At 39.1% G+C, this 27,316-nt stretch overlaps 1 protein-coding gene and 1 long non-coding RNA gene across 3 annotated transcripts in view; one reads left to right on the forward strand and one right to left on the reverse strand.

Annotated features, from left to right (window-relative positions):
• C3H2orf73 (chromosome 3 C2orf73 homolog) overlaps window positions 1-15,460 on the reverse strand; it is a 36,500-nt gene extending 21,040 nt beyond the window's left edge. Inside the window, exons 1-4 of one of the 2 annotated variants that reach the window (XM_085019299.1) lie at window positions 15,313-15,453; window positions 15,022-15,107; window positions 12,353-12,480; window positions 10,705-10,915 (exon numbers count right to left, since the gene is read on the reverse strand). In XM_085019299.1, coding sequence (XP_084875425.1) covers window positions 10,705-10,915; window positions 12,353-12,480; window positions 15,022-15,030 — 348 coding nt within the window. In that variant the 5' untranslated portion in view covers window positions 15,031-15,107; window positions 15,313-15,453. Of the gene's footprint in view, window positions 1-10,704; window positions 10,916-12,352; window positions 12,481-15,021; window positions 15,108-15,312 lie in introns of both variants that reach the window. The other variant, XM_003125145.5, reaches the window with a different exon arrangement.
• Window positions 1-27,316, forward strand: part of LOC106508926 (uncharacterized) — a 138,297-nt gene that overhangs the window by 87,557 nt on the left and 23,424 nt on the right. The window lies entirely within an intron of this gene.

Below are 27,316 nucleotides of genomic sequence, written 5' to 3' on the forward strand. Positions count from 1 at the left end.
AGATTGAAGAATAAAAATTTATCACTCTGCATACCATAATTTACACTGGATTTTGAGGGGTTAGTGTGGGGTTATGATGAAATAAACCAAACTTGGAAAAGTCTTCTATGTGATTGCTTTGTCTAGGTTTTCTTTGGGGGGCGGGGGGCAGACCACATCTTTCAGATTGTGGGGAGGGTTCTGCCTAAAGAGAGAATTGTTCCCAAAACTTTGGACCCAGAGAGAGGATGAAGCCCTCCCTTCCAGTGCAAGGCCTATCTCCTCTTGCCCCAGGAGGACTGTCACTGGGGCTCCATAGTAGAGAGGTGCCTGGAGAGTCCTGATGCCAAGGCTCCCTGTAACCCTGGCTGCTGGAAGGCCTAAAAGCCATTGTGCTGTGGGCACTTAGCCACATTTGAAATGACTGTGAGACAGTCTCTCTGTTATTCTTCTGTCAGCCCTATGCCTTCAGAACTGCATCAGTAAACATAACTTACTTCCATTCTTTGGGGAATTCAGGGAGAATCCGGGGGGGGGGGGGATGTAATAAAAACAAGAGGAACATCCTGGAAATATCAGTTAAGAGAACGTAAGAGGTGGTAAAGCCAGCTCCACAGCCTGGCTGAGACGACTGCTGGTGGTGGTGACCTGTGGAACATAAAATTATACCTCAGGGATTCCTAGGCAACTATGGGTTTTTGACACCACTTTACACATAATCATCTATTTTAGTAGAGCTCAGTGGCTTGAAAAAAATTTGGTGTTATCACAAACACTAGAGGTACACTGCATTTGTGTTTCCCTCTATCTTGCAGTGGATACCAGAAGAAATGCTGAAAAAAAAAACCTCATTTTAAACAATTCATAATGTCTCCAGTAACAGTTATACCTGAATTGTGTTCTGTGGAACTCTAGGTCTGCAGTGTACTAATGGGTGTTATACAAAATAAGCTTCCATATTTAAATAAATTTGAGAAATACTGAGATATGCAAGTTCGTCACAGGATTTCTCAGAACCCCTATCTAGTGAGATGAATTGTGAACCTCTGAGAAGACTGTAGACAGCTTTTCAGAGTTTCTGTTGTGTGGCTCAGTGGGTTAAGGACATAACGCCTCTGTGAGGAAGCAGGTTTGATCCCTGGCCTCGCTCAGTGGGTTAAGGACCCAGCACAAGCTGAAGTGTAGGTCACAGACATGGCTCAGATCTGGTGTTGCTGTGGTGTAGGCCAGCAGCTGCAGCTTCAATTTGACCCCTTGTCTGGAAACTTCCATGTGCTGTAGGAGCAGCCATTAAAAAAAAATAACTTTTCTAAAATAAATTTGATTTCGGAACTTTATTTTATTGAGCACATAAGCAAGGGCTAGTGCTCCGAAAAACACACTTTGGAAAATACTGACCTAGTATAATTTTTTTAAAATTTCAATATTTACCAATATTTTAAAATAGAAGAAAACCAAATTAGTTTTCATTGGAAATGACAAAGCTAAAAGCTCCTTATTAGTTTTTCTAGCACCACCACAGTTATGTCCCTATGTAGAACTGTATAACTGAGTAATTCATTTATAAATCTTGTAAATAAATGAAGTCAACCAATCTAAAGATATTATCTTAGCAAAATACTTAATAGATATACGTCACGAACTATTAATGCACTTTATTTTCTTTACCCTTATGTTAAGGCCAGTATAACTATAAACCAGCTAATTTTTTTAAAAACCAAGCTAACCTTTAAAAAGAAAACCATCATCTTAAATGAAAGAACCAAGTTTACAAACATGTGAAATAGGCAGTCTTTATTATTCCTCAGATACTTGGAAATGAGTACATTTAAGGGTTCTTATTGTTGTTGGTGGTGGTGGTTTTTGTTTTTTAAATATGAACATTCCCAAGATGGGATTAAGATGGTGGAATAGAAGGACTGAAGCTCAACTTCTCTCATAAAAACAACAAAATTACAACCAAATGCTGAGCAACCTTCAACCAAATGGACTCAAAACTTTGAAGAAGATATCCTACTCCAGAAGACAAAGAGGAGACCACATCAAGAGGTAGGAGGAGCAATTATGTGATATAAGCAACCCCATACCTCCTGGGTGGGAAGCCCCACAGACTGGAAAGTAACTGGTTCACAGAGACTCACCTACATGAGTGAGAGTTCTGAGCTCCACATCAAATTCCCATGCCTGGAGATCTGTCACTGAGAGAAAGAACCCTGGAGCATCTGGCATTGAAGGCCAGTGGGGCTTGTGCACAGAGCTTCACGGGACTGGGGGAGATGGAGACCCCATTCTTAAAAGGCACACACAGATTTCACATGCACTGGGTCCCAGAGCAAAGCAAAGTTTCCATAGGAATCTGGGTCAAACCTGACTGCAATTCTTGGAGGACCTCCTGGGAAAACAGGGGTGAATGTGGCTTGTGGTGGGGGAAGGACATTGGAAGCAAAGCTCCTGGGAATATTCATCAGCCGTGCCTTTCTCTGGAGGTGGCCATTTTGGGAATATCTGACCCCACCCATCAGTGCTGAGAAGACCCAGATCAAACAACAATCCAGGTGGGATCAAAGCCCCACCCACCAGTAAAGACCCCCCACCCCAGGCACACAGCCACCTCTAATCTCACCCAGAGACAAAGTCCCACCCATCAGAAGGATAGGAATCAGCCCCACCAACCAGTGGGCAGGCACCAGTCCCTCCCATCAGGAAGCCTACAGCAAGCCCCCCATACCAACTTTAGCCACAAGGGCAGACACCAGAAGTAAGAGAGGTTACAACTCTACTGTCTGCAAAAAGGTCACCACACCAAAAACCTATAAAAATGAAAAGACAGAGAACAGGGGTGAATGTGGCTTGTGGTGGGGGAAGGACATTGGAAGCAAAGCTCTTGGGAATATTCATCAGCATGCCTTTCTCTGGAGGTGGCCATTTTGGGAATATCTGACCCCACCTATCTGATCTCCTAAGTGATCAGGAGATTCTCAGCCTCCAGGAAAAAGACTTTAGACTGTTGATGCTGAAGTTGATGCAAGATATTGGAAATAAACTGGAGGCAAAGACGGATAATTTAAAGGAAACACTGAGCAAAGAAATACAAGATATAAAACTTAAGCAAGAAGAGATGCAAAATACAATAACTGAAATAAAAAATTCATTAGCAGCAACCAATAGCAGAATACAGGAGGCAGAAGAACTAATAATCAAGGTGGGGGACAGATTAGTGGAAATTACAGATGCAGAACAGAAAAGAGAAAAAAGATTGAAAACAAATGAGTCTCAGAGAACTCTGGGACAATGTTAAATGCACCAACATCCATATTACAGGGGTGCCAGAAGAAGAGAGAGAGAGAAAGGGACAGAAAAAATATTCGAAGAGATAATAGCTGAAAAATTCCCTAACATGGGAAAGGAAGCATTTACTCAAATCCAGGAAGTGCAATGAGTACCATATAAAACAAACCCAAGGAGGAACACCCCAAGACACATATTAATCAAACTGACCAAAATTAAAGACAAAGAGAAAATCTTGAAAGCAGCTAGGGAAAAGAAATAACATACAAGGGAACCCCAATAAGGTTATCGGCAGATTTTTCAGTAGAAACTCTGCAGGCCGGAAGGGAGTGGCATGATATACTTTACATGATGAAAGGAAAAACCCTCCAACCAAGATTACTTTACCTAGCAAGGCTCTCATTCAGATTTGAAGGAGAAATCAAAACCTTCACAGATAAGCAAAAGCTAAGAGAATTCAGTAACACTAAACCAGCTTTACAACAAATACTAAAGGAACTGCTCTAGGCAGAAAAGAAAAGGCCACAACCAGAAATAAAAATACCACAAATGATAAGGCTCACCAGTAAAGGCAGATATACAGTAAAGATAAGAAAACATCCATGCACAATTATGCTACCAAAATCAGAAATTGTGAGAAGAGAAGGGTACAAATTCAGGACATTGGAGATACATTTGCAATTAAGAGACAAACAACTTAAAACAATCATATATATATATATATATAGACTCTTATATCAAAACTTCAGAGTCACTGCAAACCAAAAATCTACAATTGATACACAAACAAAGAAAAATCAACTCAAATACAACACTAAAGATAGTCATCAAACCACAAGAGGAGAGAACAAGAGAAGATGGGAAGAAAAAAGAGCAATAAAAACAAATCCAAACCAATTAATAAAATGTCAATAAGGAGTTTCCATCATGGCACAGTGGTTAACGAATCCAACTAGGAACCATAAGGTTGCGGGTTTGATCCCTGGCCTTGCTCAGTGGGTTGAGGATTAGGTTGCAGATGCAGCTTGGATCCCATGTTTCTGTGGTTCTGGCATGGGCCAGTGGCTACGGCTCCAATTAGACCCCTAGCCTGGGAATCTCCATATCCTGTGGCCCTAGAAAAGAAAAAAAAAAAAAGTCAATAAGAACATACATATCAATAATTACCTTAAATGTGAATGGACTAAATGCCCCAACCAAAAGACATAGACTGGCTGAATGGATACAAAAATAAGACCCATATATATGCTGTCTTCAAGAGACCCACTTCATTTCCAGGGACACATACAAATTGAAAGTGAGATGATGGAAGAAAATATTCCATGCAAATGGGAATCAAAAGAATGCTGGAGTAGCAATACTCCTATCAGACAAAATAGACCTTAAAATGAAGAATATTTTAAGAGACAATGAAGGACACTACATAATGATCAAAGGATCAATCCAAGAAGACATAACAGTTTTAAATATCTATGCACCCAACATAGGATCACCACAATATATAAGGCAACTGCTAACAACCTTAAAAGGACAAATCAACAATAATACAATAATAGTGGGGGGCCTTTAACACCCCACTTACAGCAATGGACAGATCATCCAGACAGAAAATCAATAAGGAAACACAGGCCCTGAATGAAGCATTAGACCAGATGGATTTAATAGATATTTATAGGACATTCCATCCAAAAGCAACAGAATACACATTCTTCTTAAGTGCACATGGATCATTCTCTAATATTGATCACATCCTGGGCTGCAAATCCAACCTCAGTAACTTTAAGAAAATTGAAATCACATCAAGCATCTTTTCTGACCACAAAACTATACAACTGGAAATCAACAACAAGAAAAAAACTGCAAAAAACACAAACATGTGGAGACTAAACAACATGCTGCTAAACAACCAATGGATCACTGAAGAAATCAAAGAGGAAACTAAAAAATACCTAGAAGCAAATGACAACAAAAATATGACACTCTAAAACCTATGGGATGCAGCAAAAGCTGTTCTAAGAGGAAAGTTTATAGCAATACAAGCCCACCTCAGGAAAGAAGAAAAAGCTCAAATAAACAAGCTAACTCTACATCTTAAGCAGCCAGAGAGAGAAGAACAGACAAGACCTAAAGTTAACAGAAGGAAAGAAATCATAAAGATCAGAGCAGAAATCAATGAACTAGAAACAAAGACAACCGTAGAAAAGAACAATGAAACGAAAAGCTTGTTCTTTGAAAAGATCAACAAAATTGATAAACCCTTAGCCAGACTTATCAAGAAAAAAAGAGAGAGGACTCAAATCAAAATTAGAAATGAAAAAGGAGAAGTAACAATGGACATCACAGAAATACAAAGGATCACAAGAGACTACTATATGCAACTATATGCCAATAAAATGGAAAACCTAGAAGAAATGGACAATTTCTTAGAAAGGTACAATCTTCCAAGACTAAACCAAAGTGAACTAGAAAAGATGAATGGACCAATCACAAGTACTGAAATTGAAACTGTAATTTAAAAACTTCCAGCAAACAAGAGTCCAGGACCAGATGGCTTCACAGGCAAATTCTATCAACATAGAGAAGAGCTAACACTGATCCTTCTGAAACTATTCCAAAAAATTGCAGAGGACAGGACACTCCCAACCAAACTCATTCTATGAGGCCACCATCACCCTGATACCAAAACCAGACAAAGATACCACACACACACACACACACACACACACACACACACACACACACACAAACCAACTACAGGCCAATTTCACTGATGAACACAGCTGCAAAAATCTTCAACAAAATACTAGAAAACTGAATCCAACAATACATTAAAAGGATTATATATCATGACCAAGTGGGATTTATCCCAGGGATGCAAGGGTTCTTCAGTATCCGCAAATCAATCAGTGTGATATAACAGCATTAAAAAACTGAAGAATAAAAACCATACAATCCTCTCATAGATGCAGAAAAAGCCTTTGACACACTCCAACACCCATTTCTGATAAAAACCCTTCAGAAAGTGGGCATAGAGGGAATCTATCTCAATGTAATAAAGGCAATATATGACAAACCCAGAGCTAACATCATTCTCAATGGTGAAAAGCTGAAAGTATTCCCACTGAGATCAGGAACAAGACAAGGATGTCCACTCTCACTACTACTATTCATCATAGTTTTGGAAGTCCTAGCCATAGGAATCAGAGAAGAAAAAGAAATAAAAGGCATCCAAATTGGAAAGGAAGAAGTAAAATTATCACTATTTGCAGATGACATGATACTATACCTAGAGAATCCTAAAGACTGTACCAGAAAACTGTTAGAGCTCATCCATGAATTTGGCAAAGTCACAGGATGCAAAATTAATATGCAGAAATAGAGCATATTTCTATGTACTAACAATGAAAGATCAGAAAGAGAAATTAGGGAAGCAATCCTGTTTACCATCACATCCAAAAGAATAAAATACTTAGAAATAAACCTACGTAAAGAGACAGACAAAAGACCTGTACTCTGAAAACTATAAGACGCTGATGGAAGAAATCAAAGATGGCACAAACAGATGGAAAGACATACCATGCTCTTGTATTGGAAGAGTCAATATTATTAAAATGACTATACTACCCAAGGCAATCTACAGATTCAGTGCAATCCCTATCAAATTACCAAGGACATTTTTCACACAACTCGAAGAAAATATTTTATTTTATTTTATTTTTGTTATTTTAAATTGATAAATATTTTATTAATTATTTTATTTTATTTTATTTATTTATTTTAAATTTATTTTTTTTCCCGCTGTATAGCATGGGGACCAAGTTACACTTACATGTACACATTTTTTTTTCCATCCTTTGTTCTGTTGTGATATAAGTATCTAGACATAGTTCTCAATGCTACTCAGCAGGATCTCATTGTAAATCCATTCCAAGTTGCATCCAATAACCCCAAGCTCCTGATCCCTCCCACTCCTTCCTTTTCCCCCCAGGCGGCCACAAGTCTATTCTCCAAATCCATGATTTTCTTTTCTGTGGAAATGTCAAACAAAATATTTTAAAGTTTGTTTGGAAGCACAAAAGACCAAGAATAGCCAAAGACATCCTGAAAAAGAAAAATGGAGTGGAGGAATAAGGCTCCATGACCTCAGACTATACTACAAAGCAACAGTCATCAAAACCATATGGTACTGGCACAAACACATAAATATAGATCAGTGGAACAGGATAGAAAGCCCAGAATTAAACCCCCACACCTACAGACAACTAATCTACATCAAAGGAGGCAAGAATATACAATGGATAAAGGACAGCCTGCTCAACAAGTGGTGCTGGGAAAAACTGGACGCCACATGGAAAAGAATGAAATTAGAACACTTCCTAACACCATACACAAAAATAAACTCAAAATGGATTAAAGACTTAGATATGACCAGATACTTTAAAACTCTTCGAGGAAAACATAGGCCAAACACTCTTCAACATAAATGACAGCAATATCTTCTCAGATCCACATCTTAGAGTAATGACGATAAAAACAAAAATAAACAAATGGGACTTAATTAAACTTAAAAGTTTCTGCACAGCAAAGGAAACCCTAAACAAAATGAAAAGACAACCCACAGAATGGGAGAAAATATTTGCAAATGAATCGACTGACAATGGATTAGTTAATCTTCAAAATTTATAAACACCTCCTCCTGCTCCATACCAAAAACACAAACAACCCCATAAAAAAATAGGCAGAAGATCTAAACAGACAATTCTCCAAGGATGTCATATGGATGGCCAAAAAATACGTGAAAAGATGTTCAATATCAGTCATTATTAGAGAAATGCAAATCAAAACCACTATGAGGTACCACCTTATACCAGCCAGAATGGCCATCATTAAAGTCTACAAACAATAAGTGCTGGAGAGGTGTGAAGAAAAAGGAACACTAGTACACTGTTGGTGGGATTGTAAATTGGTGCAGCCACTGTGGAAAACAATTTTGGAGATTCCTCAGAAGACTAAAAATAGAATTACCATTTGATCCAGCAATCCCACTCCTGGACATCTACCCAGAGAAAACCATGACTTGAAAAGACACATGTACTCCAATGTTCATTGCAGCACTATATACAATAGCCAAGACCTGGAAACAACTTAAATGTCCATGACAGAGGAGTGGATTAAGAAGATGTGGTACATAATACACAATGGAATATTACTCAGCCATTAAAATGAACGAAATACCAACATTTTTAGCAACATGGATGGACCTAGAAATTATCATGTTAAGTGAAGTCAGTCAGACAATGAGACACCAACATCAAATGCTATCACTGACATGTGGAATCTAAAAAAAGGACACAATGAACTTCTTTACAGAACAGATACTGACTCACAGACTTTGAAAAACTTATGGTTTCCAAATGAGACAGGTTGTGGGGTAGAGGGATGCACTGAGGATTTGGGATGGACATGCTGTAAAATTTGATTGTGATGATTGTTTTACACCTATAAATGTAATAAAACTTATTAAGTATTAAAAAATAAATAAAATTAAAAAACTAAAAAAAAAGATGTCATTCCATTATGAAAAAAAGAAAAAATATGAACATTCCCTTCACTCCATGCCCAAAGCAAACACTTAATTCTGTGATGCATCTTTGGACTTTCCTTGTAACTCCTCATTCATATCCGTTATCAGCTTCTCTTATCTATCCTCTTACTTCATTTCAAACTTATTGTCACCATTGCTTTAAGGTAGCTTTTAGTGCTAACAAAGATTTTTCTGTTACCCAGTCTTCCTGATAGCAGCTCCTAACACTGCCACACATTAATTTTTTTAAGACACTTAAAATGTATGAACAAGAGAAAATTAGATCAATTAATTTTTTCATTTTTTATATTTTATATTTCTATTCTTAAATCAGCCTCTTTTCCTTATTGTCTGCAAGGTAAGGATGGGTTCTGTTAATAGTTTGGTTTAAATTCAGCCTTGAACTCAAGCTCAGGAGAGTCATTCATTAACCATTGTAAGAATTACCATTCAATAACCTGGATTTCTGTACCACATTTATTTCTCCAGAGGCACGGTGTATCAATATCTTTTAAATCCCCAATAATTACTTACTTATAAAACCAAAGAGCCCTAAAACTATCCTTGTAAGGGTTTACTTCATGATATTAAAGCTTATTTGACTACAGGAATTTCCACCCCTAAGATCTCACATTCACACAAGGCCATGGAGTGCTGTTTTATGATAGCAACAGTTGATGTTATCAGGGTAAAGAGAGCTTACTAAAAGCAATCTCCATTTAAGGGTTAAATCACAGCTACACCTAACCCTACATGGCAAAAAGGACTTTGTAGCTGTGATTAATGATCAGTGATAAGGGGAGATTATCCTGGATTAACTTCATCCAAGGACTCCAATGTAATTATGCGATTCCTTAAGGAGGAGGCAGGAAGGTCAGTTACAGATTTAGAGAAGCCATGTTGCTGGCTTTGAAGAAGGGGCCCTGAGCCAAGAAATGCAGGCAATGTCTAGAAGGTGGAAAAGGGATGGGAATGGAGTCCTCCTCAGAGCCTCTTGAAGGAACCAGCTCTGCCAATAGCCAGCAAGATCGATTTTGGACTTTTGAGCTTCAGAACCTCTGAGAATAAATCCGTGTTGCTTTAAGCCACTGTTTAAGTTTGTGGTAATATGTACAGCAGCAATAGGAAACTAATACAATAAATTATACCTCAACAAACCTGATTTTTTAAAAAAGACAATAGAATATATCTAATATGATAGTGAGTAAAAGGGTGATTTGGCTAAACCAACAGTTCTGGGTCAGAAATATGACTGTGACGTTTGCTTACTATGCCATCTCAAGTATGTTAATTTTGTATGTTGGAGCATGTTATCATCTGTGAAATATTTCCAATAATACCTCTTAGAAACTGTTGTGCAGATTAAAGGATATAACTTATGTAAAACACAGCTCATTCCTAGCGCTTCATACACTTTCAATAAATGGTAGCTATTATTTTATAGAAAGTATCTGAATTATGGAGTATCATGAGAAATTTTTATATTTCAATATTTGTCACAAATATAATATTATAAAAGAGATTTCTTCAGTAACCATCTCCCCACCACGAGCACTGCTGAGTGACCATAATCTGACCCAATCCAGAAAAATTAGGAATATTTGTATTCCTTCCCTATATAAATGTGTGTATACACACACACATACATATTTATACACATACATATATATATGTATGTGTGTGTGTGTAGTTTTATATGCAAAAATTATCTCTGTTCCAGGTTACTGTTTTTAACTATCAGGTTATAAAAAATATTAGCCTGAGATATGTCACATCCTTTGAGTAGTCTGTGACAAAATTATCCTACAAAACAGTTAATCTAAATCCATAATTGTATGTAGTGAATATCCAACCTGATTTTCTGGCTCATTTTTGGGATCCATGTAAGGAACTGGTTCATTGCATGTTCTTGCATTTGTGTTAATGAACTTAGCATAACAGACACGTCCTCTCCTGACACATGGTTTTGAATGTTGTATACTTTTTCCAGGTTTTTTTTCATCATTGATTTCTTCTTTTTTTTCAGTTATATATGGTATACCAGCATCTTCTATTTTATGCTGTCTGAAAAACAAATAGTATATCATTTATCCCAATGAGTATTTCAGTGCTGAGTCATAATTCCATAAAATAAGGTTTAAATATATTTCAAGTGTCAAGACAATTTAGGATTTATTAATAACTATTAGGGGATTGTGCAATTAAAACTTGAGAGGGTATCTTCTCATTTGAAATCATCTAAAAGATAATGAGGCTTGTGTTAATAGTGGTTATTCGTTACAATACAGCAATGTAGTATATAGACGTTCATTTGTTTGGAGTAAAGAAAGAGTAGTGATTTGATCCTGCTAACAAATCATGTTTACTGTACTTATTCATGTGCCTAAATTACATGCTCATCTTAACTCATCTTTTTTTTTTTTTTTTTAAATTTTATGGCCGCACCCATGGCATACAGGAGTTCCCAGGTTAAGGATTGAATCTGAGCCTCAGCTGCCACAATGCTGGATCCTTTAACCCACTGAGCCAGGCTGGGGATGGAACCAGCCTGCAGCAACCCAAGCCACTGCAGTCAGTTTCTTAATGTACCGTGCCACAGTGGGATATCCTTAACTCATTTTCTTTGAAAGTTAGTTACCTAGTACATTTAGCCCTCTAGACATGGATAACTATTTAACTTGAAAGGTCCACCTGGCAAACTTACAAAAGCTACTAAATGACCATCATTTATCTTTTCAGGAAAAGACCACTGCGCAGACATCGAAACAGCTAATTCTATCTCATCATTTTTTTGCTTCTAATAGCTACATCAGAACAAAAATAGAACTTATTGAATTTTTAAATGTTAAAAAATATTTTAAAAAGAAATAGCTTCTAAAATTTTCCTCCTTTTAAGTATGGAGTAAAAGACGTTATGAAAGGTGCTATTTTAGGGAGTTCCCTTGTGGCACAGTGAGTTAAAGATCCTGCATTGTCCCCACAGCAGCTTGGGTTGCAGCTGTGACTTGGGTTTGATCCCTGGCCTGGGAACTTCCACGTGCTGTGGGTGCAGCCAAAAAAAAAAAAAAAAAAAAGTGCTATTTTAAAATTTCACATACTTGAAAAATAAAGTTAAGAACAAAATATTTGAATTTGGATTTTGGATATATTTTACATAAAAATTTAAAAATCAAAGCCCTGATCCATGGAAGGTGAGTGAATAAGGTTTGAAATTTATATAGAAAGTAAGTGGTTCTGTTTAGCCTTATCCATGGCCCTACCTTAGTTCAAAGCAATGGTCCATGTTAAAACCCTCCAGATACTTTCAATTAAAACCCTCCAGAGGAGTTCCCGTCGTGGCGCAGTGGTTAACGAATCCGACTAGGAACCATGAGGTTGCGGGTTCGGTCCCTGCCCTTGCTCAGTGGGTTAATGATCCGGCGTTGCCGTGGGCTGTGGTGTAGGTTGCAGACGCGGCTGGGATCCTGCGTTGCTGTGGCTCTGGCGTAGGCCGGTGGCTACAGCTCCAATTCAACCCCTAGCCTGGGAACCTCCATATGCCGCAGGAGCGGCCCAAGAAATAGCAACAACAACAACAAAAAAAAAAAAAAAAAAAAAAAAAAACAAAAAAACCCTCCAGATACTTTCCACTGCATTTCCTATGAAACACACCTTCTGTATCGTAGCTCTGAGGTCCTCATGTGACCGTGCTCAGCTAATCTCTTTAAGGCACTCAAGCCTCTCTTTCCCACCCAGTCTTCCTGCTTTCGGTTCCTGGAACACACCAGTCTGCTCTCCCCTGGGCATCTGTGTGCTGCCTTTCCTCTGCTGGATGACCGCTCTTCTCTGGCTCCCTGCACAGGGCTCATTATTACCACACAGGTCTCAGCCAAGACATCCCCTCAGAAGCTTTTCCTAGATTTCCCCCTCCCCACCCTATGTATCTTCTATTTCTGTACTTCATTCATTTCTTTCATAGCACGAACCCAATTTATGATTTATGTACCTAATTTTTTGTTTGTTTGTTCTACTAAGCACTGCAAATACCCTTCACTAGCCAATCAGTTCCATGAAGGGGACAACAGGGTTTCATTTGTACCCTTTGTGTACCCAACATCCAGACAAGTGCCCTGTTTGTGGCAGGTAAAGGGACTGCCATTATAGCATTTCCATATCCCTGGTGAATCTGCTGGACTTGTTTTTCACTCTGGCTTTGTTTTAGCTGTACACACCCAACCCTCACTCCAACTCACACACCGCATTCCAAACACTTGGGTTCTAGCTCCCTGCACCCCAACAAAAATTGCTCTATGCAAAGGATTTGGAAAAAATAATTGTTGGTAAAAAGTAAATTACTTTGAAATCTTTTTCAAAGATTTCCTGAGATGTATTTATTTAAAGGCCATAATTATCATTTATTATTGTAGACTTCTGGTATCAGGTTTCTTTTTTTTTTCTGTATGCTTCTCATAGCTGTAACCCAGCAATACACTTGTAACTGGAATCAGGTGCTTAAGGAAAGGGATGTGGCTATTTGCTTGCATACTGACACACTGATTTGATTAAGTACTTGTGGTGTGAGTGGTTAAAGATTGATTCATAAATGTGAAATACATGGTTCTATAGTACTCTCTTACTAGAAGGAAAGCACAGTTAAAAATACTAACAGGCTAGTGTAGTAAGTCAAACCTGGGTTGGAATCCCAGCTATGCCATTTACTATCTGAGCCTTTGTTTTCAATCCTTTGCATAATAAGGACAACAATATCTATTGTGAGAATAACATTAAATAATTCACTCTTTCAATAAATATTTATTGAGTTTGAAACCAGTGCTGTTTGAGGCACTGAGGGTAGAGGAGTAACAAAACAAAAAATTCTGCCCTCTCAGAGCTTACATTCTAGTGGGAGAAGGCAGATGAGAAATAAAAGGTAAAATATCTTGTTTGTTAGATGGTGTTTAAGTGCTAAAGACAAAAATAAAGCAGGGAAAGGAGGAAAGAAGTGCATGTACATGGGAGGTAGGTGGCATTTTTAGATGGGGTGGATCCTGGATTGTGAAGGTGGCAACTGAAAAAAAGGAAAGAGGTGAGAGAGCTAAGTGGATATTTGAGAAAGAACATCCAGCAGACAAAGCTTTGCAGCCGAAGCACTTGACCTAAGGACAGTGCTTCTCCTGGAGTAACAGCCCTGGTCACTTGTTAGCTTGTTAGAAGTACAAATTTATGGGCCCCATCCCAACCTACTAAATTATAATCTCTGGGGCAGGTTCCCAGGAAACTGTTTTAACCAGTTCTCTTGTTGATTCTCATATATGTTAAAGTCTGAGAACCACTGTTTTAGTGACTTTGGAAGCACATATCCCCGGCTCCACATCATAATGAGCTGTAACACCTCGATTCAATAGCTCCCAAAATTTAGGGTATATCAGAGTCACCTGGATGCCTTGTTAAACCCAATTATTGTACCCCTCCTAGAGCCTCTGATTTGGTTTATCTGTGGAGGGAAAGCCCCAAGAATCTGCATTTCTAATAAGTTCCCAGGTGGTGCTGATGCTGTCCTGAGGACCACACATTGAAAATCCCTGCAGATGCAGCAAGGAGGCCTGGGTGCTGCTGTAGAGCCCTGTCAGAGAGAGGCAAGTAGCAGACAAGGCCAAGTAAGGCCTCTGGAGAAGCCTTGGCTTTTTCTCTTCAATGGCCAAGGGAGAACAGTGATCTGATGTTATGTTGTAAAAAGACCACTCAGATGGCTGCATTGAGGAGGCTGCAAAGGGGCAAGGGGAGCAGCAAAGACGACTGCAGTATCCAGCCAGGTAAGATGCTTGTCCTTGGGCAGGATGGGGATGATAGCAGAAGTGATGAACTGTGGTGGATTCTAGATATACTTTAAAGGTAAAGCCTACAGAATTTGCCAGTGAATTAGATGTGGGATGTGAGGAGTGAATGATTCAAGATGACGTCAGGAATTTTAGGCCAAACAGTATGTGTAAAGTGCCTGATACACAGCAGGTGCCCAGTAAACCATTTTTTTTTTTTTAATGGAGCAACCTTCAATTTTATTTATAAGTGAATGAAGCCAATCTACATGTTGTTTCATTAAAGCATCAAATAGTTTTCCTGCCCTAAAAAATCTGCTGTGCTCCTTCGATTCATGCCTCCATTTCCCTTTGGCTACTTCTGACTTTTTTTACTATGTCCATAGTTTTACCTTTTTTTTTTTTTCTTTTTAATGATTTTTTTTTCCATTATAGCTGGTTTACAGTGTTCTTTCAATTTTCTACTGTACAGCAAGGTGACCCAGTCATTTTAAAAAGTACAATTGTAAGCGCTCAATGCTAGAAATGAAAGGTAGGAACGGCATTGTTAGAGGGAAAGCCCTGATGGCTAGAAGACCCATCACCTCGGATCTCACTTAACCCTCCCCTGAAGGAGGAGAACATTTTTCGGAAGGGGAAATAGAAAAACCAAACCCCAGCACTTACTGCTGCTTATCCTCCTTTCCCTCCATGAACTCCTACGGCCTGACCCGAGGCAATGAGGAGCCTCACGGGGGGACAAGGGACTAAGCCCTGCCAGGAAAGGGACGCGTGGAGAGCCGCGACTGTGACCTGTGCGTTGCTAAGAGACAGCAGTCTCTGCGCTCAAGGCCTCAGAAAAAGGCTTGAGGGGGGAGGGGGACGCGGAGTGCGCAGGCGCAGTAAGTAACAGAGGCGGCTAGGTGGCTTGCTGTGCTGCTCCTCCGCGGGGAGCGGGCGGCTGCCCGGGTCTCTCCTAGTCCTTCCCGGGTCTACCTAGGCTGCACATCCTGCGTTTGAACTTGCCTTTCCTGTGTCGGGCGGGCAGGGTATTTATCAGTGCCCATTCGGTCCTTGAGGATCAGCAAGGGGCTGTTTCGAAGCCTCCCCCCCCGCCCCCCTGCAGCCCTTGGCTTTGGGGCCAGGAGCTGCGCTGCTCGAATCCCTGCATCCCGCATCCCGCTCGCCCTTCGAACCGGCAGGACGCTGCTGCCCAGGCTTTGCTCACGTCTGCTGGAGCTGGCTCCAAAACTGCGAGCAGGCAGGAGAGAAACTTGTTTTCCCGTGAACCATTAAATACTGTGCAAGTCATGATTTGCTGCGCCTGGGCTGCCTAGTCTTTGCATGAGAAAGCTTGGCTGTCGCTGTTCACGATTTCTGACACATCCTGGCGGCAAGCATTAAAAAAAAAAGCAAGGGAACACTCATTTCAAATGAGGCTCCCCGCGGTGTATGCATCTGCTCCAGCCACAGCGGGGTTCAGAATCAGGTGGAAGGGACTGGAGGCTATGGCGGCAGGTTGAGGCTTGTCCATGTAGCACTTACCCCAAAATAGCAAGGTCCTGGGAAAAACAGTTGATGACTTGTGTCCACCTTCTGGCCTTGGAATTTCTTACCTCATTTCACCATTGCTTCCCAATTTCCACTACCAGAGCCAAAAGTCTTTGGCATCTGTTATGGTAACTCATGCATTTCCCTGGATAATAGGAAAAGGAAATACCTTATTGAGTCAAATTCTCCTATATATCAGGCTATGCATGTGTATGTGTTTTGTAACCCGGAGTCAGTTGTAGTGTATGTTTCCATTTAACTGGGGAAATGTTGGTCCTAGGACTCATTGTACGTACTGTGAGCCTAATTCCTTTGAGGAAGAAGAGTGTATGAATAGAAGTTACCTAGATACCTGAGTGTGGACCTGATTGGAGTGTGTGGGATGTATAAATAAATATGGGGAGAGTGGATTGAAACCAAAAGCCAGGGAATTAACATTAATGAGCTCCTGCTTGGGAGCCTAGCATTTGCTCTGCAATGTTTTAAATGCCACATACTTAGCTGGTTTTATTCTAACCATCAAACCGTGATTATGTATAGACCTTGCGGGCGGTCAGCATTTGAATCTGGTTTTGTTTTTGTTTTTGTTTTTTTTTCTTCATTTTTTTAAAGTTTTATTGAAGTATAGTTGATTTGCAATGTTGTGATCATCCCTGCTGTACAACAAAATGGTTCACTTATACATGTACACACATCCTTTCTCTTTCAGATTTTGGGGGGTTTGGGAATGGCATATGCACACTGATGTATATGGAATGATTGGCTAACAGGGACCTGCTGTATAGCACAGAGAACTCTACCCGATATTCTGTGATAATCTATGTGGGAGAAGAATCTGAAAGTGTTTGACTCTTGATTCCACCACTGAGTAGCTGGTTCAGTTGGGCAAATTTTCTAATCTCTCTGAGCCTCAATTTCTTGGTCCACTAAATGGGAAAAAATGGCTAGGGTTGCTGCAAAGTGGAGATGGCTAACACAGGCAGAGTAGGGAGAGGAGAGCCAAACACATGTTAAGTTCTTGGATATCATTAATTATTATTTTTATTGAGCAGTTTGGTCTGCATATGCTACTAGATGTCTTAAGGCTTACAGAACCCTCTCATCACTCTTGCTAATTCCTATTCCAATCTTCACCAATCTCTTCAAGTTCCTGGAACTCCTCACCCTCAGGGACAATCCCAACAGCTTGACAGGAAAAAATGAGAAGTTTTCTCAACTTTATCACTCTGAAAACAACGTAATCACCTGAATTTGGAGTTGCCATCGTGGCCACAGCAGAAATGAATCTGACTAGGAACCATGAGGTTGCGGGTTTGATCCCTGGCCTTACTCAGTGGGTTAAGGATCTCACATTGCCGAGAGCTATGGTATAGGTTGCAGATGTGGCTCGGATCTTGCGTTGCTGTGGCTGAGGTGCAGGCCAGAAGCTGTAGCTCAAATTCGGCCCCTAGCCTGGAAATCTCCATATGCTGCAAGTGTGGCCCTAAAAAGCAAAACAATTTTTAAAAATCTAATTGTGCCTACCCCAAGGAAGTCACAATCCAGTTATGGATGCGGGGAAAAAACTGTAAACAGCATTGATATGTAACAGCATTATATAACTGGTAGTCACAAGTGTTCAGTTTTGGTACAGATATACCGTATTATTACAAATTATAATAATACAGTGTTATAAAAATGTGCCAATGATTTATTATTGGAACATCCTCTGCAGGGCACTGCAAAATAATATGGATTTTTATAATAACTATTGACTTCTTTATGTAAAAAAAGCACTGGACTGCTATTATTTTTTTCTGCTACTAACTAGCTAATCTGACCTAGCAGAGACGCCTAAACCTCTCTGCTGCAGATTCTCACTTGTAAAGAAAGGTAGTCAGATTAGATTATTTTTATGATCCCTTTTAGCTGTAAAATAGAGGTGATTCTATTGGAAAATTCATGTCTGAAAAAAAAAGATCAATGAACATACAGGCCTGAATGATACATGTCATTTTCTCATTTGTGCTAGGTAATTTGAATACTTGTCAGCAAAAAAGAATTCAAAGTAGTGTACTAACATTGCGCAAGTTAAAAATACCAGTGCTATTTGAGCTAGAACACCATATGTGAGGAAACACAATAGGATGGAAATTGCTCATCCAAAATGTTATAGATGCAGAAAATTGTCAACATTTTTTTTTTCAAACCATAGGAAAATGCCAAAAATAATGACAGTTCAGTTGTATAACCTCATAGGAAAGCTGAGGCTCAGGAAGATCCAACTTTTTCTCATTTCTTTCTTTAGTGATGTGATAAAGGAGAGGACTTTAAGAATATGGCAGAAAGCCAAAGCTATTTTTAATTTTATTTATTGTTTTAAAGATAGGTTGTTTTTTGCCTCATATGCATGTATGGTAAGGATTAAATGGCAAAATGCTTGCAGAGAACTTAACACATAGTAAACACTTGTTAAAAGTTGGCTCTTAGTATTCTTCCTATTTGTATAATTAGTAGGATAGAAAGTTCATCAGGTATATACATTGCATTGTCTTTTTTTTTTTTTTTTACACTGCCTTCTTTTAACATCCTTTCAAAGTACATTTTGTTCTTTTTTAAAAAATTTTTATTGGAGTAGACTTACAATGTTGTTAGTTTCAAGTGTACAGCAAAGTGAATGAGTTATACAAATACATATATCTTTTCTTTTTCATGTTCTTTTCCCATATAGGTTATTACAGAATATTTAGTAGAGAACCCTGTGCTATGTACTTGGTCCTTGTTGATTATCTGTTTTATGTATAGTAGTGTGTATGTGTTAATCCCAGCCTCCTAATTTATTCCCCCCTACCATGTTTCCCCTTTGGTAGCTATTAGTTTGGTTTCTGAATCTTTAGGTCTTTTTCTGTTTTCTAAGTGCTTTGTCTTTTTTTTTTTTTTTTTTTTTAAGGTCTTTTAAGTGCCCTGTGATGCCCCCAGGCAACCATTTCCCACTCATACTGGAGCAGAAACATTAATTATAGATAGCTCACATCCTGTCTGCTGCTATTCAAAAACCAGTCTTTATTTTACGTTTTGTCTTTTTAGGATTGCACCTGAAGCATATGGAAGTTCCCAGGCTAGGGGTCATATTGGAGCTGTAGCCACTGGCCTATACCACAGCTACAGCAACACAGGATCCAAGCCTCATTTGAGACCTACACCACAGCTCACGGCAATGTGAGATCCTTAACCCACTGAGCAAGGTCAGGGATCAAACCCATAACCTCATGGTTCCTAGTCGGATTCATTTCCGCTGTGGAAATGTAACTCCTTATTGTAGTTTTGATTTGCACATTCTCTGCAATTGGTGGTGCTGGGCATCTTTTCATGGTTTTTTGTTTTGTTTTGTTTTGTTTTTTGCCATCTTTGGAGAAATATCTGTTCAGATCTGACCATTTTTTAATTGGGTCATTACATTGTCTTTATTTCATTACCTTAGCCTATATGAATTTTATCAAGCCAAATATACATTAATTTGAGAGCAATAAGAATGAGAGATGTTGAAAATTCCCATCGTGGCTCAGTGGTAACAAACCTGACTAGTATCCATGAGGACACAGGTTTGATCTCTGGCCTTGCTCAGTGGGTTAATGGATCCAGTGTTTCCATGAGCTGTGGTATAAGTCGCAGATGCAGCTCGGATCTAGCATTGCTGTGGCCGTGGTGTAGGCAAGGTACAGCTCCAATTTGATCCCCAGGCTGGGAACTTCCATATGCTATAGGTATGGCCCTAAAAAGACAAAAAAAAAAAAAAAAAAAAAAAAAGAACCAACAATGTTAGTGTTAGGTTTACTCATCTTTGAGGATGGACAAGTTCAAACAAATTACAGATACGAAAGAGTTCTGAGTTTTCCTCGGGTCTAAATTCAAAGCAATTAACTTATATCTCACCTTTAAGAGGAAGGGATTACAAAACAATATGAAGTGTTCATCTCTTAAAAAGTAAAAATCTCTAGTGTAAATCATATAGATTACTCTGATATAAGTGATGTGGATGTATACATGGATATGTTTATATTTATTCCCTATGGATGTATGAATTAAAATCTTAAAAATTTTTTGAAATCTCTGGAGATAACTAAAACAATGACAGCCTGAATTACTCAAAAATCATTACTAGAGATCAATAGTTTGGAAATTCACTGGATTGAAGGAAGAATTCTGTATTTTATGAATTTGGAGTGTTCTAACCACTTCTGTAATTTTATGATTCGAGGTTCATTTTGAGATACTCCAACTATGGTCGCTTATATAGAAGGTGTATAACCAAATAGCGAATGAAAAGCTGGTCTTGGGTGACTAAAACACTAGAGGGTCATTTTGGTACGATAGCAGTATTTTAAACTGAGCGATTGTGTCATAAAGATTCGTGACTAGCTATGAACATATAAATTCTTAAGGAAGGAACAATGCAAAATGAAATATGGTTGGGGTGTTAGCATTATCAAAAAGTTAGGAGTCACTGTCTAAACTGTCTAGTTTTGATGGTTTTCTGTGTCTTCTAGCTTCTTTTTTTAGGCTGATTTCCCTTGTTCTATCTGAAGACTTCCAGAAATATAAACCTCTTCCTTGTAGGTTGTGACCATATCTTATCTAATTATTGAGGAATCCAATATGTACTGAGTGCCTTGCATGCTCTGGCCTAGTCTCACTGGACCATGAGATTTTAATTTATTCTTTTGAGATTCTCAGCCCCTAGAAAAGTACCTTGCAAAAAACAGGCCCTTTAAACAAGATTGTCCCAGGAAAATTCTTCTTTATATCCTACCAAATATAAACTACTTTTCCTTTTTAAGTGTTTTTTTTTTTATGGATACAGGCAATAATTGTTCAATAAATGTTTTAGATAATTTTTATTTATTTTATTTTATTTTAGGGGCACACCTGCAGCATATGGAGGTTCCCAGCCTAGGGGTCCAATCAGACTGTAGCTACTAGCCTATGCCACAGCCACAACAACGTGGGATTGGAGCTGAGTCTGTGACCTACACCACAGCTCACAGCAATGCCAGATCCTAACCCACTGAGCAAGGCCAGGGATCAAACCCACATCCTCATGGATGCTAGTTGGGTTCATTAACCGCTGAGCCATGACAGGAACTCCTATTTTAGAGAATTTTTAAAAAGGTAACTAAAACTACCTTCAAAATTTTTTATTTAGCTATTAAGCTAAGCAATTTACATTCTTCGAGTTCTGCCCATAAAATCTACCTTTGTTTCTTTTGATGATACAAATTGCTATTCTCTGTGTTTTCCCTTGGGGAAAAGAACAACTATTTATTGAACTTGAGAATTAGTAGACCTGAGTTTAAGTCCCAGCTCTGTGATGAAAGCTCTGTGACTCTGGGCAAGTTATTTAAATTCTTTGAACTTTAGATTTTGAATATGTTTTTTGTTAGTGTTTAAAAAATAAATGAACAAGAAAAGACCCCAAAGGAGTAGGGATTACATAATTTATCTGCTATGGCTTTTATGTTAAATGAGACATGCATAAAGCCCCTGGCACAAAGTAGGTACAGAGTAGGTGTCTTTTCCCACCACTCTTCCCGTCTTTACCCTGTGTGGAAGGTCACCCAGCTAGAAAGTGGTACAGCTAGGATTTGGTTTTAGATCCATCTCTCTTTTTTTAATTGCTTCTACATCTAGTTTCTCTACCTCTTGTTTTAAACCGTGGCAACAAAAATTGAACATAAAATTCTAAATAGGGTCTTCTAATGTCACTGTGGTATAATGAAGAGTGGGTAAAAATAACTAGAAAGAGTAAAATTGGCCAGTGTTCTAGGAGAGGAAGCCTTCTAGATAGGAAGGTGTGCCAGGGAGGAGACTACGATAACCATTCAGTGATGGGAGAGGGGTGCGCAAAGTGAAAGTTTGTACTATCCACTTGTAAAATGTCACCATACACAATGCATTCTGACAAACTTGCAGTTAGAGCTGATATTTAGATTCCATGGTTGGTAAAACAAACAATAACAATCTAAGTTAATGAGCACACAATCAAAAATCATCACCATTCCATTAAAACACATGACTTTACATGGTGCCACAATTTCAGAGTACGCCAGTGAACTGCTGAACAACAGCAATTTTGATATAGATGGGTGGTCTATTGTATAGACCTATGATAAATTAAAAATTGCTTTCCTTCTATTCTAAAAGTGAAGAGTTAGAAGATAACTTAAAACTTTCATCTAAAGAAAAAATGAGGGAGAGTTCCCATCATGGCGCAGCAGAAACGAATCTGACTAGGAACCAGGAGGTTGCAGTTTCCATCCCTGCCCTCAATCAGTGGGTTAAGGATCCATTGTTGCTGTGAGCTGTGGTGTAGGTCGCAGACACGGCCCGGATCCTGTGTTGCTATGGCTGTGGCATAGGCCGGCAGCTATAGCTCCGACTGGACCCCTAGCCCAGGATCCTCCATATGCCATGGGTGCAGCCCTGAAAGGACAAAAGACAAAAAAAAAAAAAAAAAAAAAAAAAAGAAAAAATTAGGGGTTTTACCTAAAAAGTAGAATATATCTCTAAAAAAATCACAGTTGAAGATTTAAATAGAAAAGTATAACACTTTTAGTTAATAAGGGTTAGTTTAATTTACCTCAAATACCTCCTAGACCTGTATCATTCCTTTCAAAATGGTATGGCAAATAAACATTTCACAAGTCACCACTCTTAAACTATTATTCTAGCATATCCTTGACCCCTTCTGTAATTATAATGGTATTATGTACTTTGTTTTATTTAATTATTTCAGTATTTATAAACTTTGCAAGAGTTTGGGAAAAGCCATGTTTTTTTACCCTCTGATAATAAGCCCAGGAGCTAATTAATAACCTATTTACCTGATTGGAGTCTTTCTTTTGTTGGTTCATTCTTTCTTTTATTCTTTCTTTTGTTCTTTCATTCTTCTCTCTTTCTCTGCCAACTTCTGAGGTTTTAATAGTGGGTTGTAAGATTCGGGAAAAGGCATCATAGAGGATTTTCCTATCTTTTAAGGGAAGGTAGGCAGCATTAGAAAGAAATCTGGCATTTCTGCATTTTTCGGCCAGGTAGAGAATAAGCATGGGAAATACCACAGTCCTTACTTTATTTGGATAATGGCTAGTCACCCTGTGGGAACTTCCAGGAAGACTTTCAGGCTATTGCTCAAGGTATTGAGTTGCCACAGTGAACAAGGACCTGGGCTTCTTTGTTAGAAATCAAGATCCTGGTCAAGTGTGACCTTTCTGAGCCTCTGTGCATTTGTCTGTACACTCCCATACTAACATCTGCCCTATGGGCTGCAGCAAGGTTAAAGGAGCAGTTACACACAAAAGAGCTTTGTTAAACTGCCCTTTATTAAATGCATCAGTTGGATCACAGTGGTGTCCTAACCTCACCCTTTTGGGGTTAGTTTCACAGGCAACTCCCTGTGCATTTAGTACAGTTTGCCTCAGTCTGTACTTTGCTACCAGCCTTTCCTACAAAACTTGCATTTACTTTTTTTGTATATTTTAGTTTCTGTATATTTGTTGAGCCTGCTATTAATCATCATTTTAAGCCATATTTATCTGTGTGGGAATATTATACTGAGAGGCTCATACACAAGATAAATCTTCTCTAAAGTCATATTTCTCTCTCTAAAGACAAGATAGAATAGTATGGAATATAGGACCAAATAACTGCCTTTAGACTTTTGTTTTAATTGGAATATGGGTTGACTAGATTGGATAAGAATAGAAAGTCTCACTAATGGGGAAATATAATGATTCTAAGTATCTTATTTCCCTAATGAATGGTTGAGGTCACATAAAATAAAACATATAGAAGCCATATAATTTTATCTTGTGCATACCTCATGGGGGGTTATATCCCAAACTTACACTATATTCTATCATTTTCTATGCATATATAGTAAAGTGAGATGTGGATTTTTTTTTCTTTATTTTCTCTTTTCTTTTCTTTCTTTTTTGTCTTTATAGGGCCTCACCGGCAGCATATGGAAGTTCCCAGGCTAGGGGTCGAATCAGAGCTGTAGTTACCAGCCTACGCCATAGCCATAGCAACGTGGTATCCGAGCTGCGTCTGTGACTTACATCACAGCTCAAGGCAACACCAGACCCTTAACCCACTGAGTGAGCCAGGGATCGAACCTGTATCCTCATGAATACCACTCAGGTTCATTACTGCTGAGCCATGACAGGAACACTGATTTTTTTTTTCTTTTCTTTTTTTTCTTTTTTTTTTTTTTTACAATTACTACTCTTTAAACTTTTTACTTTAAACTTCCCTAAAAATTTTTTATACTTTCTAATTTAGATCCTTTAGGGATCAAAATTCAACTTCCTATTTTGAATATTCTCTTTGCTTCTCCTTCAGTATTTGAGGGAATATAACACAGTCATAAACTGTGTCCAGGAGTTGGAACCCTCTCTTAGTAACATGTCTTGGCACAAGCTTTATCTTTCTGAACTTTAATTTTCTGATCATAAAGTGGTAATACAATGATTGTACCTGCCTTCCTCATATTGTTTTTTGTGAGGCTAAAATAAGATGGTCCATGATACACTGCCTGTCACACAGTCAGTGCTCAGACACGGGCTACCTATTGGCATTACCATCAGGATATAAATGTCCTCAAAGTTGAAATTGTCTCACATCCCTTTCTGTGCACCCAGCCCCAGGCATTGTGCTCGGCATCTGCTACATTCCAAGTAGATGCTCCTGAATAAATGGCAAAAACATCCAGTAAGTTTTCTACAGTCCCTGCTCTTTCTCCCTTAGTCCCCTGGCTCCTCCTGCTTCTGGAGTATTTCACTGAGTTATGAATACCAGACTGGACTCCCAGAGTATCCTAAGATCTTAATTTTTTTTTAAGTGTAGTTGACATACAATATTATAGAAGTTTCATGTGTACAACATAGTGATTCACAATTTTTAAAGGTTATATTCCATTTATTGTTGCTGTGCAGTGTATCCTTGTAGCTTATTTATTTTTTACATAGTAGTTTGTACCTCTTAATCGCCTACCCCTATCTTGTTCCTCCACTCTTTCCTCTCCCCACTGGTAAGCACTAGTTTGTTCTCTGTGAGTCTGGTTCATTTTTGTTATAGTCACCTAGTTTGTTTTATTTTTAGATTCCACATATATTATACAGTATGTCTTTGTCTGTTCTATTTCGCTAAGCATGATACCCTCCAAGTACATCCATGTTGTTGCAAAGGGCAAAATTTCTTTTTTTATGACTGAGTAGTGTGTGTGTGTGTGTCTGTCTGTCTTCTTTATCCATTCATCTATTGGTGGACACTTAGCTTGTTTCTATATTTTGCCTATCGTAAATAGTGCTATATGAACATTGGGGTGCATGCATCTTTTCAAATTAGTGTTTTTGTTTTTTTTCAGAGAGACTTCTGTGTTTTGGAAAGAATGATTTCATTGTTTCAATCAGACTGCGTATTTTTTCCTTGGGTATTATTCCAGCTGTCTTTTGGCTTTAGACTTAACACTCTCAAAAGGCATGAATCTTTGCCCTAGCTCCGGCCTCCCAGCTCCATGCTTTTGATCCTCTTGTCCAAAGAGTGTATTCTTTTATCACAAACCATCCTTAGTCCTGCTTTTCTCAGTTTGTGGATATAGTTATATTCTGTGTGCTGCATTTCCTCCTTTTGCGGGGGTGGGGGACCAGCGGTGGATTTATTTTCACCTTTATTCACTGGTTAGAAAGAAACTGTTGCTCCATTTCTGGCATCCCTCCCTCTTCCCACTTCAACTGCACTGGAGGACAGACTTGTTCAGCAGATGGTCAGAACAGGACCTTGACTGGGACCGTGGGGCTAGAGGGCAGCATCACTGAATTAAAGGTCCCTGTTCAGGGATGGAGCACACCCTTGCCCCCTCTCATACGTCCTGTCTCTGGGAATTTTACAAACCAGACAGGGTCTGTCTCAGTTGGCCTGTCCAGTGCAGCCCTCTCTTTTCTACCTGCAACTGGATGGAGTTGATAGGCCAGTCATGGGTTATCATGCAGGTCTTTGGGAGAGGGCAAGGAATTCAAAGGAGAGGGCAGAGGAAGTAAGAGGCTCGCTGTGGCTTCCTGCTCCAAATCGGTCTCTGTAATCCACCTTTTACTTGTAATCTACTTTTACTCCCTTGTTGAACTGGGAATGTGTCCGCTTAATGAAATCGGTACTTTGTTTACTATTTGGCTGTCGTTTCTTGCCTATATGCTCCTTCAGCAGAGAATCCCAGAATCAGTCTTATTGGTCTTATTTGACCAAAGCCACAATGCAGAACCAAATTCTTAACTCATTTTCTATCCAGAATGACCTACTTTACAAAACCTTTCCAGGCAGTCATAACAACCTTTTTCTGAAACCTCATCCTTGATGGTATTATTAAGGTACATAGCCTGTTCGAATCACCTCCTGGTCACCTTGTTGATGAAGGAGAGATTCCTGCCCTGGGGTTGAGCACCCGACACCTGGCACTGGACAGGACAGATGAGACTGGCAGCATTTTTTGAGTCACAAGTGCTGACGCCAAGGGGACAGGACACCATGCCATGCGGGGACCACATGGGACTTATACTCAAGAACAGAATGAGCACCTGGAGGCCTTGGGAGGCAGGTTTGGAGTGTCAAGAGGATGAGGTCACCCCTGGTTTCCACTAGATGATGTGATTGGCTTGTTTGAATAATTTTGCAGGCTGACAGGAAACTGAAGCTTGCTACTGAGAAAGTGTATCTGATCCCTTGTAAGGAGGGTTGTTTGGCTATAGGACCTTTTCCCTAGGAGAGGACTATGAAAAGTAACATAATGTCTTTTCTATCAAAGGAAATCTTGGTTATGGCATTTTGCTCTGGTTTCACCGTCCTGCGACCCCCACCCCTAGCCTTTCCCTCTTCTCCCAGTAACAATTTGTTTCAAATTAGCCACCTGGGAAGAATGTGTGAAACCTGACCTGACCAATGGGAAGGGGACAGATACATCACCTGAGTTAGGGATAAATAGGGGAGGGTCCTTTGTTCAGCGCTTGCACTTTTTGGAGTGCCCATGCCCTTCGAGATCTCCCCGTGTTCATGTGTCTCATTTTTCGACACTGACAATCCGAGCCATGTCCGGACTGACAAAGAAAACTTATAC

The sequence above is a fragment of the Sus scrofa genome, chromosome 3 (genome assembly GCF_054392235.1).
Source record: "Sus scrofa isolate SSC_HxYL_T2T_F1_AM1 chromosome 3, Sscrofa_HxYL_maternal_Yorkshire_Landrace_v2.0, whole genome shotgun sequence".
Taxonomy (NCBI): domain Eukaryota; kingdom Metazoa; phylum Chordata; class Mammalia; order Artiodactyla; family Suidae; genus Sus; species Sus scrofa.